Source organism: Mus musculus, chromosome 13 (genome assembly GCF_000001635.26).
Source record: "Mus musculus strain C57BL/6J chromosome 13, GRCm38.p6 C57BL/6J".
NCBI lineage: Eukaryota > Metazoa > Chordata > Mammalia > Rodentia > Muridae > Mus > Mus musculus.
Genome location: NC_000079.6, coordinates 88,962,600 through 88,981,158, shown reverse-complemented (window position 1 = coordinate 88,981,158; position 18,559 = coordinate 88,962,600). Strand labels below are relative to the sequence as shown.

Below are 18,559 nucleotides of genomic sequence, written 5' to 3'. Positions count from 1 at the left end.
ATACTCACAATCATCCATTGGACTTAGTACAGGATCCCCAATGAATGAACTAGAGAAAGTACCCAAGGAGCTGAAGGGGTTTGCAGCCCCATAGGAGGAACATCAATTTGAACTAACCAGTACCCTCAGAGCTCCTTGGGACTAACCCAACAATCAAAGAAAACACATGGTGGGACTTGTGGCTCTAGCTGCATATGAAGCAGAGGATGACTTATTCGGTCATCAATGGGAGGAGAGGCCCTAGGTCCTGTGAAGGATCTATGTCCCAGTATAGGGAAAAGGAAGGGCCAGGAATGAGAGTGGGTAGCTTGGGGAGCAAAGGGAGGTGGGAGGGGATAGGGGATTTTAGAAGGGGAAACAGGAAAAGGGATAATATTTGAAATGTAAGTAAAGAAAATATCTAATAGAAAAAGAAAACAAAGTTTCACTATGAAATATTGATCATCCTTATATTTAAAGCATATTTAAATGCTAGTTTCTAGGTTTCTATGGCTTTAGAAAATTGGGATCACAGGGCTCCCAATGGAGGAGCTAGAGAAAGAACCCAAGGAGCTAAAGGGATCTGCAACCCTATAGGTGGAACAACATTATGAACTAACCAGTACCCCGGAGCTCTTGACTCTAGCTGCATATGTAACAAAAGATGGCCTAATCGGCCATCACTGGAAAGAGAGGCCCATTGGACACGTAAACTTTGTATGCCCCAGTACAGGGGAACGCCAGGGCCAAAAAGGGGGAGTGGGTGGGTAGGGGAGTGGGGGTGGGTGGGTATGGGGGACTTTTGGTATGGCATTGGAAATGTAAATGAGCTAAATACCTAATAAAAAATGGAAAAAAATAGAAAAAAAAATAAATGCTAGTTTCTAGGTTTCTATGGCTTTAGAAAATTGTCTGGTTTATTTTAATTTTAAATTTATTGTCACATGCCTTGTAATTTCATAGCAAATTTGGTAAAATAAAAGACTATAATAATTTAAAAAACTTGCTAGAAGAGCAATATAAATATATATGCAAGCAAATATATATATATATTATAAAGTCTATAATATTCAGATAATTCTAAAGTAAATTCTACATTCATAAGGAAAATATGTCTGGTTTCGCTTGTCTTCATAAGAACATATTTTAACTAAATAAGCAACAAATCACTTAAATATAGCTAACTCCTACTTATAATTAATCTTGGTGACTCAAGGAGAGATTAATTTTGCAATGGGGCAACAAGCTTGGCAGACAACATTATCAAAGTGTGATATGTCAGCAGAAATTAGACTTAACTGGCCTTAGAAAATAGAGAACTGGATAAGGATTAATATCCAAAGATACATAAAGTTGTGATTTGGGAATAAGAAGTCATCTTTATAAAAACCTCTAAACATCAAAGATTTAATGTTAAGGGAAAAGTTATAAATAAGACAGAAGAGGCTCATCAATCTATGAATCTGCTATTCAGTCATGAATTTTACCAGCTTCAGAAAAAGTACACAATGCCAGTTGGAATAGAAAAAAAAATGGCAAAGTGTTTTTTCCCTCTTCCAAATTAGTGTAGAGCAGTAGGATGGTATAAAATTGAAACATAAATTATAAGGCTTCTGAATTTCTAATGGGATTTTTTTAGGACAGTTTATACTATGTGATATAATTTTCATGTATCATTGGGATTTACCAAAGAAATTTATACATTAATTATTTCGCCATAATCCTGGTTGTTTTGATCTTTTTCTCTATCGTTATAGAATAATCCTTCCCTGGGTTAACACAAAAGGAGAAAACATGAGGTCATGACAGTTGAAAAAAATCTTCTATGAATTGTACTGGCTGCATTTGATGTGAAAGCACCAACAGAATTGTTGTGTTAGCCTGACTTTGCATCATGATACATTTCATATTTTAAAATAATTATAAAGAGAATTATTTATTCTTTTGTTGCAGAAGTTTGTCTATAATAGCAGGGTCAAGTGTTAGAGATGCTCATCTCACGTCTAGAAAACAGAAACCTTCTCCTTCTACATGTTCATTTCATTCAGTCCCCTGCTGGTTGACTGGAGCTCACCAAGAGCATCTTCCTGCTTTGATGAGACATCTTGGAAGCATCCTCACTCAATATTGTGTTTTGTTAACTCTTGGCATTTCTTCAGTCAAATCATGTTGATAATCAAGGTTAAATACACAGCTATAATTATCTCTGCCATACGGCCAACTCAAGTTCAATAGGTTGAAATAGGTTTGGAAACCATTTCTCAGCCCTAAATGCTCCCCTCCTTGACTCAGGAGAAAACTATCTAGTACTGATTTCATCAACCCTTTCCTCTTCATAGCCTCTTCTAATGCCTTAATCTCAGGCCTTCATCATTCTCTCCATGTGGCTTCTCTGTGGTGCTGGTGTTTGGTTAATTGTCAATCCAGTAAGATGTTCTCTGCCTATGGAATTATGCTTGCTACTGTTTCTTTTTTGTCTGTCTCACACTCCAGGGAACATTGAGAAGCCCATATTTTGTTGCATTTTCTACCAATGCAGACATTGGCACTTTCAGTGATAGTTACTTTAAGAATTACTTTGTACTTAAAAATGACAGTCAGTTGGATGAAAACAATGCCATTTTATGAGGTTGAAGGACCATTACAATAAAATTATGGGAATTAAATATTTTAAATACGTGACTTAAACAATCACATAACTTTTTCCTCAAACTCAAATATTATTCCTGATATTGTAGATATGTGGATAATTCAATATATTACCATATAGAATGTATTTCAGAAGATCATTATCTTTTTAAATTTTAATCTAAATATTTAACCTTTATTATTTCTAAGCATTTTCTCAAAATCCTAAATATCTGTGTTCCACATTTTTTAAGTTGATATTGATATGGTTTTCTCTGTTAATTCATTTGAGCTAATTTTCTTTTTTTTTTCCACTCAATTTTCTGAGATAATATCATTCAAACTAGCTTAGTATAGCCTGCTTATGAAATAAAATACAAACAAAACTGCTAATTTTCTGGTTGTAACATGAAGAAAATATACTTCAAAACTAGACCTTTCATATTTTTTATTTTTCACTTGTTTGTTTTAAGACAGGATATTAATATTAATATAATGTATTATGAAGCAATGCAGGCTGCCCTGAAATGTTCTGAGTATTGTAGATGTATGATTTCTTACATCAGGCTCCTAAGAGTTGGGATGAGAGGTGTTGTGTACAATCATCCTTGACTTAAAAATCATTGAAGAGGTGGTGGATGCTCCCATAGACTGCAATTAGGGCTAGGCAAGTACTGTGCAACTAAGTCATAGTCCCAATTCAAATTCCTATTAGTAAGGTCTTAAATAAAATAGGAAAACAAATATTTGTCATTTGGACAGTTTACCTGCTGAAGTAGGCTTTTCTTCATCTGATGCTATAATAGAGGGAAGGGAATGGAGTGAACAGGAAAAGAGGATGGAATGGGTAATGGAGGGGAAGAGAGGAGAAAAAAAGAAAAAAATAAACGTTAATATTTTCCTATTTTCAAATAATTACTACAAGCCAATGAATAATTATTTTGGCATACACCAGAGATTTTTTTATTGTCCAACAGAATTTACATATAATTAATTACAGAAAATTTAAATAGATATACACATTATTTAATGGATTATTTCTTATAAGGGACCATTTTTTTGTCTTAAGTGATGCTAATGATTTCATGTAATTTTACAGTTTTTTAAAATATCAGTTATATACATGTAAATAATTTCTTTTCTGTTTTCTATTCAATTAAAAGTCATTTTCAAGAGCAAAACCTTATGTCCTGTGTGGTAGAACATGATTATTGAACCACATTGATTCAAAATTTCATTGAATACTTGTAAACATGAGGGAGACTCTAGGTCTGAGATAATGTACTGCCTGTCATCATTCCCCTATGTGATCTTGGCCCCCAAACACTCAAACATATATATTCAGTCATTGACAAGTATCACAGACACCTTAAGATTCAGTAGTGATAGATGTTTGTTTGTTGAATTAATTTCTCACTGTCTATCTGAGGCTGACCTGGACTTCTATGTAGTGTAAGTTGGCCTTGGACACATTGACTTGAAGTGATAATATTTCCAAAGCCCCTGCAACAAATGTAGGAGTTATAGATATGAACCACAACATTCAGAAATATTGATGAAAATTTCAAAGGTTGGCCTCAGGTATGTATTTTCATGTATTCTGCAGCCCACATAGGGATAAATAAGGATAGTTTAACCACAGAGACCATAATATCACAAAAAATTAGCCTACTTCAGTGTTTTACAACCCATGTGTCAACTTCTGGGCTTCTAGTCAAACTAATTACTTAGAATCCTTTTAAATGGTACTAATTTGTAAAAGGATAGAAATATTGCTATATAATATTGCTATGTGGTAATGTAAACTATAACTAATTAAAATGTGACTCGTGCTGATTCCTGCATTGAATATGGAGGTGTTTGAGATCAGTAAGGCTTCAAAGAAGTAACCCACTGTTGTGTGTATGCTGGGAGGGGAATCAACAATTGTAATAAGAGCGAAAAGTTGAGTTCACATGAGTGGTTTCACAATGTCTCATACAATCTTCCTATTTGTCTATTTACTCTGTGTGAAGGTATGTCTTTTTTCTGCATAAGAACAATTTCCCTAGAATACTACCATTGAATAATATATCAAAAACTGATACTACTTTACTTGAAGCTTGATGTTTTAAAATAAAAAAAAAATATTAAACTGAATGGCTTATAGAGTAGCTTTGTTCCCAGTAGATTAGTTAATGAATGTATCCTGTGTAGCCTGGAAATGTTCTCTGCTCTTTCCATTAAAGTTCCAACTCTACAGGGCACACTAGAAACAAGCTTTCTTTGTATCCCTACAGTACTGGCCTCTCCCATTTTGGCTTGCCTCCCTGGCAAATAAAGAAATAGAGAGAGCAAACATTGTTGGTCCACATGACATTGAAAACATAAATATTTAAAAAGCTGTTTGCTGCTTGATCATGTCCAAAATATATCATAACACATTCACAGAGGAAAGCAGTTGGTAGCTTCCTATTTCCTTGGAAGGTAGGAAAATGTCAGAAAGACTGAAGAAGTGCTGAGTTAGATGGCGCATTACAAATATCTGCAGATTGAAATGGATAAAAGTAAATATGCTCAGGATTATTCATTTTGCATGTGTGAACTCATTTAAGTAAAAAAAAAAAAACAATTGAAGAGTAGTGAACTTAAAAAGTTTCCAACTCATTCCAAAATTTGTCTAAAACCTGTCTATGAATTCTCGATGATGTTAGTTTGACTCTAAAACTGTACTCTTTCTTTATACCTCATTGTCCAGTAAACGCTATTCGGTGCCTTCTCAGAAAAAGAAGAAAAGCAAATGACAAAGATCTGTTTTTTTTTTAATTAGGTATTTTCTTCATTTACATTTCCAATGCTATCCCAAAAGTCCCCCATACCCTCTCCACATTCCCCTACCCACCCACTCCCACTTCTTGGAGTTCCCCTGTACTTAGGCATATAAAGTTTGAAAGACCAATGGGCCTCTCTTTCCAATGAGGGTCGACTAGGCCATCTTCTGGTACATATGCAGCTAGAGACACGAGCTCTGGGGGTACTGGTTAGTTCATATTGTTGTTCCACCTATAGGGTTGCAGACCCCTTTAGCTCCTTGGGTACTTTCTCTAGCTCCTCCATTGGGGGACCTGTGATGTATCCAATAGCTGAGACTGCCATACCCTGGGATCCATCCCATAATCAGCCTCCAAACGCTGACACCATTGCATACACTAGCAAGATTTTGCTGAAAGGACCCAGATATAACTGTCTCTTGTGAGGCTATGCCGGAGCATAGCAAACACAGAAATGACAAAGATCTTATTGAAAGTTGTTCATTACCATTTACAAGTTGGGGCATAAAATGAGAACTGATCAAATTCCTGATAATGTCAACTGGCTTAAGCATAAGTAGAAATGAAATGAAACTAAATTTAACATTGGGACTAAGGTGATATGTCCTTTTGGAGGAAGTCTTTAGTGAATCCTACAATGCATGTGTATAAACATAGAAAAGTGGGAGCATCCTTATATAGAGCACAAAAAAGGGAAATGGTATCTAAGAGTGAGTTAGTAGAAATGCCAAGATTTTAATTCTGTTATAAGTGTATAAGCCTGGACATTTTGAGGACTCCAGGAAGACGCCAAAAGGCAGGAATAAACTTGATTATTGTTGTTGTTGAATTTTGTTTGATTTTAAAAGCAAGGTTTCCCCAACTTCTTAGGTACACCTTAAAGCATTTTTACAAGTCAACAATCTAGAATTACCAGGAGTAGATTATTTCATAGGATTGTATTTTTATAAAACATTTCTTTAGCTTTCTCATAATATTTAGATGTCATCAAGTAGTTTATTTAGTTTTAATCTACACATATTCACCAAGGCACATATGAAAAGCTAAGTTCTAATGCCAGTTTATTTATCAACTAGTAGTTATTAAGTTGCAGGGAAAGACTTCCGTGTAAGTTTATTTTATCACTGAGCAAAATATCAAAAAGTATTAACTCGAGTCCAAAAATGAAAGGAACCCTAAAAGTTGTTATCAGCAGTCCACATAATAATATTTCCAAGCAACATGGGTCATGGCAAGTGCTGCTATGCTATCCATATAACATTTACTCAATCCATTGGCCTCTTAAGCCATGACATTGCTGGTTAATAAAGATGACTATTTGATCCTATGCAGCCCTGTTAAGTTCTGGAAATGAATACATAGGCACCAAACAAAACAACCAATAAAATAATTGTGGTTCAAGTTAGCTCTTAGAAACATTGAAATGTGTGTGATATTGGGAAAACAGCCAGGAAAGAAATATTGGACATTCAGAATTTAACTAAGTATGGTTCCTCCATGAACCATAGCAATCATTCCCTGGATATTTATTAAAATGGTACAACATTTTGCACATCTTTTGAATTTGAATATGAATTTTGAGTGTTATCCCAGGCTACTTACATTTTTCAAAAATCTGTGTAGATGATTGTTTTGAGTATTACATTTTGAGGATTATGGCTGTAGCCTATCAAAGATTGATTAACTGGATAAAAGACACAGGTCCAGTAGAAGCAGGAAAAAAGTAATAAGAAAAAAAACAGTAGAATAGAGATGAAATGTATATTGTGGTTCTTCTTACTCAAGATTTATTAGGTGTCTGTATTATTGAATTTGGAGAATAAAGATACTAGATTTGGCATAAAATTTTATCTACTGTTGGCCACAGTCATTTTTTTAGGTACAGAAATAATGTCCCTTACTATGCACCAGGTTTGTTCCAGGCCCTCAAGTCCCAAGTATAGAGTGGCATGGTGTCTGCATACAATGCTATCCAATACTCATTATACTTTAAGTGATTTCTGGATTTCACATAATATCCAATGTATCACTAATTATATGCACATAGTTATTATACAGTGCTGCTTAGAAAACAATGTCAATATCTTCTTGTTTAATGTAGAAGCAAATTACTTCCTATCTGATATTGCTTGAACCTCCAGGCTGGAATATTCAGATACAAAAGGATAAATCTACCACAGTTTGCCAATTGTGTAATGAGGTTTACTGATGTAGAGAAGTGTACTAATTTTTCTGTAAAAGTGTCTGTAAGTATATCATTCATACTCATTTTCTTCTTTTCTTTCCTTTATATATTGACAAGGAAACCTATAGAAACAAAAACCTTAAAAACATAATTGATATTATCTTTAAAAGAAGACTAACGAAAATCCATTTTCTAATTTAATCTCTTATATTTGGATGTTAAGATATTTTCAATGATGTTTTTGTATATTATTAAGAGGAATGAAATAATAAATTAAACTTAAACTCAGTTTACTAACTGCAGAAAGAGAAACTGCATACTTGATGGTCTTGTGGAACCAGTGAACCATACTGACCATGAATTCAGGTCAGAAAACTGCATCCTGTACTGTCCTGCTGGCACACTGTTCAAGTTAACCCTAATCAGTTTTCAGTGTTTCTTGTAAAAAATATGTTGGGCTGCATACAAAAATATCTGAGGGATTTGAGGCCAGAAGTATAAATAAACTCAGGCTCCCAGAACTCACTGACATGCATCATCAGTATGATAAACCTGCTTCTTTGATTTTGCAGTGGATCATTTTTCCCTAGGGTACTAGCTGTGCATATGTCCAAGAAGTGGAGAAGTAGGTAGAGAAGGCAGGAGAAATTCTCTAGAAGACTCCTTTTCCTGCTTATCACTCTTGCACACTCTTCCCCCTCTTCTTCTTAAGAGACCAACTGTGAAGTATTTCTTTTTATATTAATCTAATATACTCTGATGCAAAACACATAAACTTCTACCTTTAACTTTGCTCCTTTTTGTCTTCTTTTGTCATTTACTTATTTATTTATTTGTTCATTCATTTTTATACTCCAGAATTTATCCACTCCCCCATCCACCCTCCAATTGTTCCACGTCATATACATCCCCAACCCCCTGACTCCATGGGGATATTCCTGCCAGCCCCCCAACCTCCACTGAACCAGACCTCTAAACTCCCTGGGGTCTCCACTCTAGTGAGAGTTAGGTGTCACTTCTCTGACTGAACCCAGACCCAGCAGTCCTCTGCTGTATATGTGTTGGGGCCCTCATATCCTCTGATGTATATGCGTTGGTGGTTCAGTGTTTGAGAGAACTCGGGGTCCAGGTTAATTGAAACTGCTAGTCTTCCTACAAGGTCGTCCTCCTTCCTGTTTGTGTTCTGAAAATTTCTTCTATGTCTTTTTGTCCTTTTAATCCTTGTGGACTTTAAGTGAGCTTTTGTACTTGGATAGTTTATGTATCATAAACAGCTCTGTAGCCAATGTGACCTCACATCAAGTAAGAAACCTCATTAGGGAATATACAATAGACAGTTATTACTCTCTTGTGTATTGTTTTAGACTGATATTGATCAACTCATAGTCACTTAGAAAAATTTTCTTTACTGTGACACCAATCCAGATAATTTTGCAAGAAGTATGTTTACAAATGTTGAATTAACTATGCAGTTGGCTATTTCACATGTAATAATGTGCACTAATGATTAAAAATGTTTTTTATTCCACTGCAGTGAGGGACAGATGTTGATGATAGTATTTACACATGATCACTCATGCCTGACTGATGGCAAGTGCTGTGCCTGCATTATAAGTCAAAGAAAAGCAAACAATGTCAGATTTATATTCATCCATAAAATACTGTCGATTATATTGCTTAGGGGGTTGTTTTTGGACTAACTTAAAAGAAGAATTTAAAGAAAAGCTTAAATTGTTTTGATTTTGTTTTCTTTTTATTGTTTTTGTTGGTTGGCCCAATAAGAACAGCATATCAGAATTTCAGTTACTATCTTCTTACTTTTATTTTATTTTATTTTTTTACAGCTAGCTTTCTTTCTTCATCTTTTTTTCTTTTTTTAAGCTTACATTTTTATTGGATTTTTATGTATTTACATTTCAAATGTTATCACCTTTCCCCGTTTCCCCTCCAGAACCCCCCCATCCCATCCCCCCTCCCCGTGCTTCTATGAGGGTGTTCCCACTTCCGACAACCCACCCCCACCTCACCACCCTGTAATTTCCCTACACTGGGAAATCGCCTTCACAGGACCAAAAGCATCTCCTCGTATTGATGCCAGACCATGTCATCATCTGCTACATATGCGGCTGGAAATATGGTTGGTGATTTAATACCTGGAGCTCTGGGGGGTTTGGTTGGTTGATATTGTTGTTCTTCCTATGAGACTGTAAACCACTTTAAGTATGAGAAAGACACCAAAGCCTTCCTAAAAGCCTCAGACAATCTAGGATGAGGTGCACTGCATACCAGAGGGATTGCAGAGCTTCTGAGGTACAGGGAGTCTGAGCGCACACAAAATTTGCACAGAAAATAGACATCAAATGAAAAACTCCTTTTTAGTTCAGTTTTACTTTTTAAATTAATTCTTGTATATATTTACATCTCAAACAAATATATATATATATATATATATATATATATATATATATATATATATATATATCTTTAGTATCTATATTTAAATTCCTATCTTGGAGCAAGAAAGGACAGAAAGTATATTTAAAAGACAAAGGGTATTCTAATGACCATTTAATCTTTAAATAGCTTTCAATTAGCATTTGTTATTGAACAAAAGTGTGATATTTACAAAAACAACTACAAACTATGAAAAGCTATAAAGTCAAGCCATTTGTATAGCATACACCATATTATAGACTTTATTAAAGATATGCTTTCTTAGCAAATACTTAAGTGATGTTAATACAGTTTGCTTGTTCAGTCAATCCTCCTTCCACAGCTAAACAGATGTCATCTCATCGAGTCACTTCTAAGCCTATGTGTATACTTACTTAGTGGAAATTAGTCTCCAGAGTATGTAGTTATTCCCTTCTACTCTAAACTGACTTTCACACTAGACTCTAGAGCCAATAGTAATCAAATACATCCCACAATAATTTACAGTCTTGCTTTCTTATGCAGAGCATTATCCTTATTTCAAGGGCAATGGCTATATTTTAATTTATTGTGGTGTTTATAATTGGGAATGAGTAAATAATTTTAGAAATTTATCCAATTATAGGGATGAAAAAATGAAACACAGTGGGTAAATTTATTGACCTTTAAGAATATTATTACCCAGGTAGTGTGATAGTAGAAAGCTATCTCAAAGGTATACTAAATGACTGATAACCAAAAGAAAGAGAAATTTGAAGGGAAAAAGCATGTGAGAAGTTTCTAAAAAAATATCTGTAATACTTACTCATACTCTATGGGATTAATGTAGTAAAAATTTTGACAAATTGAATATGAAAAAGATGAGTTGTCATATAGTAACAATTATTAATGCGGTCTGAAATTCCAGAGACCTAAAATTATATGTTCACTATGCCTGAACTTCCCATGGTCACAACATCCAAATACTGTATGTGCCTTGACCAGTAGTGGGACTGATGCAATCAGATTCCTCCTCATTGGATTTATTTCTTTCTGCAAGACTGCTCAATTCAACCTCAATTCATTTCCTTAAGTCTGTACAAATGAGCTAATTTATAAAGCAAATGTGTTAAAAACAAACAAACAAAGAACCTAAATGTCCTAAAAGGTAATGGAATGATCAACAATATTGGCACCTAAATTAGTGACAACATTCACTTAAGCAAACCACAGAATCATTAAACATAAAATGTTAATGCTGGTTGAAATTAAGTGGTTGAATACGTTGAGAAGAACTCTACTCTGATAATGAGTTAGTGTTTGCATTAGAAAATAAAAGCATATTGCTCAAATCATCCAAGTTAACAACTAAAAATGCATCACAAATACATTTTTCAAGAAATTGTATTAAAGACACAGAACTCATAAAATTCTTCATAATATGTGCTATATATAGCATATATAATAGTTTAATAATCATAGAATATGAATGTATAAAATATCTTTGCATTTTATTACCACATTTACTTATTTGTTTATTTGTTTTTTTTTTTTTGTGGGTGTGATTCAATGTGCATTCATGTCATGATGATGCATATGTTGAAGTCAGAAGACAACTTTCAGGAGAAGGTCTTCTCAACCCATGAATCCCAGAGATTGAGTGCAGGTCATCAGGTTTAACATCAAGAACCTTTAATCTCTGAATCAACTTACTGACACATTTTTCATTTTGTAGCATATCTCACAGAGTGGTTATATTATATTTACAGAGTATAGGCATAATGAATAATTGCTCAGTTTTTTGACTATAGCATATTATATTTAACTGTTATATAATAGCATATATAATAATATATTGACTATAGGCTACTTGGATAGACTCTAATGATTCTCGTGTGGATAGTGATGTTTATAAAAAAGTGTCAAGTTCCATTAGAAACATGATAACATATGAATTATATGTATTACTTAGTAAATTCATTAAGTAAGGAACATCCTAGACATAATACAAAATATTTGTGCTTTATAAATAAAGATTTTTAATAAACTATACCATCAGCCTAGCTTGTGTAATATTATATTTAAACCTTCTTCTGGTGGGACATCTTTTATTTTAATAATATTAACAAAATTGATTTGTAACTAAAAGATTCCTTGCCCCATGTCTATGTATCACAAGACACAAAGCAGGTAAGTCATGTTTGGCCAATACAGTCTTAGAATAATGGACACCACATTTTGCCTTTCATGTCATTTTGAAATAAGGGGTAAACTCATAATTCCAGAATAGATGTTCTCACTCTTATAGTGTTCAATCATGAATATAATATTTTAATTAAAATAAATTAAAATTTTATACTCTATATTATATTGATTTACCTGTGGTATCCTCAATTTTTCTCTTATGTGGAAAAAACTTAAGTAGTATTGTTGTTCCCTAAAATTCTTGGTATTTTTCACCACAAAACAAGTCCTACCAAATAAAGTAAAGAGAAAGGCAATTGTTTATATTATATCAATGTAGTAAATAAAAAATAAACATCAATAGAAACTTCAAAAAGCATGTTTTCCTACTAAATAATACACTTTGAATAAATAAAGATCAATGAGAAAAAATGTCAAATAGTAAATTAACAGAACTACAGAAGAATTTCCCTTATAATATGGATGCAAATCTACTCGATAAAATATTTGTAAACCTAATCCAAGAGCACACCAAAAGGAACATTCACCAGTATCAAGGACTAATTTCAGAGATGGCTAAATATACTTAAATCAATAAATGTAATATACAATATAGACAAATGGGAAAAAAGCAACATGATGATCCCATTGGTGGTAGAACAGGCCTTTGAATAAATAAAATAACCTTTCATCCTAAAAGTCCTGAACAGACCAGGAATACTAGAGATATACCTAAACATAACAAAAGTGGTTTATAGGAGGTCCGTATCAGCTTAAATTGAGAGAAACTCCAAGCAACTCTTCTGAAAATGGGAACAAGACAAGGTAGGCCACTTTCTCCATTTCTATTCAATATAGTAGTTGAAAACTTACCTATAGCAATAAGACAAATGAGGGCAGTCAAGGGAATACAAATTGGAAAGGAATGAGTCAAATTATATTTATTTGAAGATTATATGACAGTATGCATAAGTGACCCTAAAATTCTACAAGAAACTCCTACAGCTAAGAAAAATTTAAACACAGTAATTGAATCTAAAATTAATACACAAAGATGAATACCCTTCTTATATACAAACTGTAAATGGAATGAGAAAGGAATCAGGAAAATAGTACCATACACAATAGCCCCAAATAATATAGGTAAATATAAAATATTTATCTTGGGGTAATTCTAACCAAGCAAGTAAATATTTGTATAATAAAACTTCAAGTTTCTGAAGAAGCTGAAGAACATAGCAGGACATGGAAAAATCTTCGATGCTCATATATTTAGTACATATTTATCTATTATCATCTAGATATAAAAATAGATAATAAATATAACTATGTATTATCTATGTAGTAACAATGATCAACTTACAAAACGAAGCTTCAATGTACTCTCCATCAAAGTTACAACACAATTCTTCACATATATTAAAGGACTATGTTCAGCTTTATATGGAAAAACCAAAAACCTAGGATAGTTAAAACAATCATGAATAATAAAGAAGTTCTGAATGCTGCATCATTCCATATTTCAAGTTATACTACAAAGCTATAATATTAAAAACAATGCAGCATGGTACATGCATAAAAATGTACATATCAATCAATGGAAAAATACTGGAGACCCAGGCATAAATCCTATGGATACCTGGTATTTTATAAAGAAGACTGAAATACACTCTGAATATTCAACAAGTGGTACTAGTGAAATTGGATATCTGCATGTATAAGAATATAAAAATATCCATACTCTTCTCTCTACATAAAACTCAACTCCAAATGGATCAAAGACCTCAACCTAAAACCAGATATACTCAACCTAGCAGAAGAACCAATGAGGAATACCTTTGAACTCCTTGATACAGGAAAGACTTTCTGAACAGAGCACCATTAGTGAAGGCACTAAGAAAAATAACTAATAAATAGTATCTCATAAAATTAACAATCTTCTTTAAGGCAAAGGACACTGTCATTCAGACTAAGAAACAAACTTCAGACTGGCAAAAGATTTTTATGGATTCCACATCTAATAGAGGAATAATATCTAAAATCTAAACAGAACTTGAGAAATTAGACATCAAAAAAAATCAAATAATCTAATTTAAAAATGGAGTACAGATCTTTTTTTAAATTAATTAATATTTTTTATTACATATTTTCCTCAATTACATTTCCAATGCTATCCCAAAAGTCCCCCATACCCTCCCCCCCACTTCCCTACCCACTCATTCCCATTTTTTTTGGCCCTGGCGTTCCCCTGTACTGGGGCATATACAGTTTGCATGTCCAATGGGCCTCTCTTTCCAGTGATGGCCGACTAGGCCATCTTTTGATACATATGCAGCTAGAGTCAAGAGCTCCGGGTACTGGTTATTTCATAATGTTGTTCCACCTATATGGCTGCAGAGCCCTTTAGCTCCTTGGGTACTTTCTCTAGCTCCTCCATTGGGAGCCCTGTGATCCATCCAATAGCTGACTGTGAGCATCCACTTCTGTGTTTGCTAGCCCCCGGCATAGTCTCACAAGAGACACCTACATCTGGGTTTTTTCAATAAAATCTTGCTAGTGTATGCAATGGTGTCAGTGTTTGGAAGCTGATTATGGGGTGGATCCCTGGATATGGCAGTCTCTAGATGGTCCATCCTTTCATCTCAGCTCCAAACTTTGTCTCTGTACCTCCTTCCATAGGTGTTTTGTTCCCAATTCTAAGGAGGGGCATAGTGTCCCACTTCAGTCTTCATTCTTCTTGAGTTTCATGTGTTTAGCAAATTGTATCTTATATCTTGGGTGTCCTAGGTTTTGGGCTAATATCCACTTATCAGTGAGTACATATTGTGTGAGTTCCTGGAGTACAGATCTTAAGAGGAAATTCTCAATAGAAAATATTTGGATATCTAAGAAACTCCTAAAGAAATGCTCACCATTGTCTAAAAAACATCACCCTGAGTGAGGTAACTACATGCATGGTATGTATTCACTAAGAAGTGGATATTAGCCAAAAAAAGAACAGAATATACAGGACATGACCCATAGGACTCAAGAAGGATAACAAGCTGAAGGACCCAAGTGAGGATACCTCAATCCCACTTGGGAGGGAGAAGAAAGCAGTCACAGGAGGCAGAGAGAGGGAAGGATCTGAGTGGGAGAGGGGACAGGGAGGTGAAGGGAGGTAGACATGATCAGGTATGGTGAAGACGACTGAAGCTCTGAGGGCCAGCAGAATAAATGGAAATAAGCGACCTCAGGAGGCAGGAGGTGTGTGTGTGTGGGGGGGGGGGGAGACCCTCTAGAATGTACCACAGACCTGGGAAGTGAGAGATTTTCAGGACTCAAATGGAGGGACCTTGGATGAAGTGCTTCACAGTGGGGAGAGGGAACTTGTTGAGTCCACCTCCAGTGGAGGGATAGCACATCAAGTGGAAGGATCATCCCAGGCAAAATTGTGTGTGTGTGTGTGTGTGTGTGTGTGTGTGTGTGTGTGTGTGTGTGTGTATGTGTGTGTAATACTTTGTAATAATTTACAAATAAAGTGGAATTAACCTAACCAAAGTTGTAACAGGTATACACAATGGAAATCAGACTATCTCTTGTCCTTCACATGTTTCACAAAAATAAATTCATAATAGATCAAATACTATTATACTTAGCTTCACTTGTAAACTTGCCACAATGGTAAGAGGGGATGCTCATAGGGTAATAGCCTCCATCAGACTGATCTGTACTCATATCAGTGGGACATTTCCTTAATTAAAAATTGATGTAGGTGGCTCCAGCATATGATAGACTGTACCATTCTGAGACAATTGGACCTGGGCTATATATGACTGAGTAAGCCACGGGGGAAAAAATCAAAGAAACATCATCTGTTTCACCTCCTGTCCCCAGGTTCACAGTTAAGTCCCAGGCAAAAGCTCTGACCTGGAACTGTTCCTGTCTGAAGAAACTGAAGGGACAAAAATGGAGAAAAGCATGAGACAAAGGAGAGTGACAGGTCCAAATTGGAATCCAGCTCAAAGGGAGGCCCTGGGGCCTGACACTTGCTGGTGTGCTTACAGACAGGAGCCTAGCATGGCTGCCATCTGAGATGCCCAACAACCGTCTAGTACCCAAGCAATGGACAAAAGCCAGGGAACCCAGTGGTTGAATTAGGGGAAAGCAGGAAGAAGCTGAGGAGGAGTGTGGCGCTGTGGGAAGACCAACAATTCCAACTGACCTGGATCCTGTAGATTTCTGAGTCACTGAGCCACTATCCAGGCAGAATATACTAGCTGATATGAGGCCCCCAATACATATACAGCACAGGATTGCTTGGTCTGGCTTCAGTGAGAGAAGAAGCACCTAACCCTTGAGAGACTTGAGGCCCAGGGGGTAGGCAGACCTCGTGGTGGGGGGAGGAGGAGGAGAACATCCTGTTGGAAATGGGGGTGGGGATAGTAACTATAGAATGGGGAGCAGTAGGGTGGGCAGACTGCTAGAGGGATGAAGTGTGGATTGTAAAAAAGGACCTAAGAGTAACAATAAGTATCATTTTTTGAAGTAATGCTCACCATCTTTAACCCTCAGGGAAACGCAAATAGAAACTACTGTGGATTCCATTTTATACCTCTCAAAATGGCTATCTAAAATCATGAAAACACATGACAATTTCTGCTGCTGAGGATGTGGAGCAAGGGGAATACTCCTCCATTACTGGTGGAAGTAGAAAATTATAAAAATGCATTGAAAATCAATATGGCAGTTTCCCTGAAACACAGCCTCAAAATGTGACAATATGCTCCAAAATTCAGCTATACTGATCTTGAGTATATACCTAAGAGATGCTTCATTTTACCACAAGGACTCCTGCTCAACCATTTTCATTATTGCTGTATGAACAACTATGAACAACTTAGATGTCTCTCAACACAAATAAAGAAAACACGGTATTATGCAATGAAATATTACACAGGTGTTAAAAATAATGACATCATGAAACTTGAAACAAATGGATGGAACTAGAAAAAAATTCATCCTAAGTGAGGTAACCTAGACCCAGAAAGATAAATATGCTATTTGTTCACTTATATGTGGATATTAGTCATTAAATAAATGATAACCAGTTTATAATCTATAGGTCCAGTAAGGTTAGGTATAGAGGAAAGGACTAGAGGATACTCATGGATTTCTCTAGGAGAAAAAGAGAATGCATTTTATGGAAACAGAGCATGGAGTATATTGGAGGATGAGGGAATGTGGGTAAAGGCATCTAGAACTTAGTGGAATTTGGAATGTTATAGATGTCTAGTACAATGGGAACTTTCTGAAATATGTGAAGGCAATACTAAGGAAGTCTAAAAAAATAACGCAGATGGAGTCCCATTGGCATCTCTTGTCACCAAATGAAGCTTTCATTACCAGGACTAGGTTACATCCAATTGAGTTGGTGATCAAAGGAGTCCCATGGGAATCTGCAAACAAATTAGGCTACTGCCAAGATAAAAGGCCACTCTCCACAAAGTGACAGCAAAGCTTGTGAGAATAGCCAACCAGTATCTGATTTAACTTGAGGCCCACCCAATTAGTTGGAATCCATATTACCACTTCTTGAATGACTCAATATTCGAGAGAACTAGACTAAAATGAAATATCACTGGATTAAAAAAAAAAGTAACAATAAAATAGTTCCTAATGATCTTCTGCTATAATCATAGATCAGTGCATTATTCAGCCACCATCAAAGATGCTTTCTTCTGTAACTATTGGGATCAAATATAGAGATCCACAACCAGACATTATTCAAAGAGAGAAAACTTGGAACAAATAGCTCTAAAAGGGGTGTCTCCATCAAATCCCACCCATTAGAACTCACAATCCTCAATGGAGAGGACATTGTGTAAGTGCCAGAGAAGAATTAGTACACCAGAAGGAAAAGTCCCTTACATTCAACTGATCAAAACTCATATGAACCCACAGAGACTGAGGCAGCATCTACATGGGTCTGCACCAAGCCCTCTGAGCTTATATTGTAGCTTTCAGTTTAGTATTTTTATGGGACTCCTGAGTCTGTTAATGAGTTGATTTCTGGTTCCTGTGCCTGATTTGCGTTGTTTTATTTTTGTTTTTTGTTTTTTCCCTTTTGTTGCTTTGCCTTCTCCAAATTCAGTGTGATGGCTTTGGTTTGATGATGAGTCTGGCTTGACCATGTAAGAGACAACACAACATGGTTTCCTACTCCTGGAACAGAGCCAGCAGGTTGTGGGCCTCCATGAGTGTTGATGGTTGCTGTGGGCATAAGGCTTGTTTTTATAATAGTGTGCATATGTTCATATTCTCTTTCAAGGAATGCCCTCTCTGCCAAGGTTATGACTCCATGATGATGAGAGACAGCATA

At 35.4% G+C, this 18,559-nt stretch overlaps 1 protein-coding gene across 2 annotated transcripts in view; it reads right to left on the bottom strand.

The window, feature by feature from the left end:
* The window catches only part of Edil3 (EGF-like repeats and discoidin I-like domains 3), a 501,754-nt gene that overhangs the window by 342,067 nt on the left and 141,128 nt on the right, over positions 1-18,559 (bottom strand). The window contains exon 3 of one of the 2 annotated variants that reach the window (NM_001037987.3): positions 3,375-3,404. The exons of the other annotated variant lie outside the window; for it this stretch is intronic. Within the exon in view, the coding sequence (NP_001033076.1) occupies positions 3,375-3,404 (30 nt within the window). The remainder of the gene's footprint in view (positions 1-3,374; positions 3,405-18,559) is intronic. 2 annotated transcript variants of the gene reach the window in all.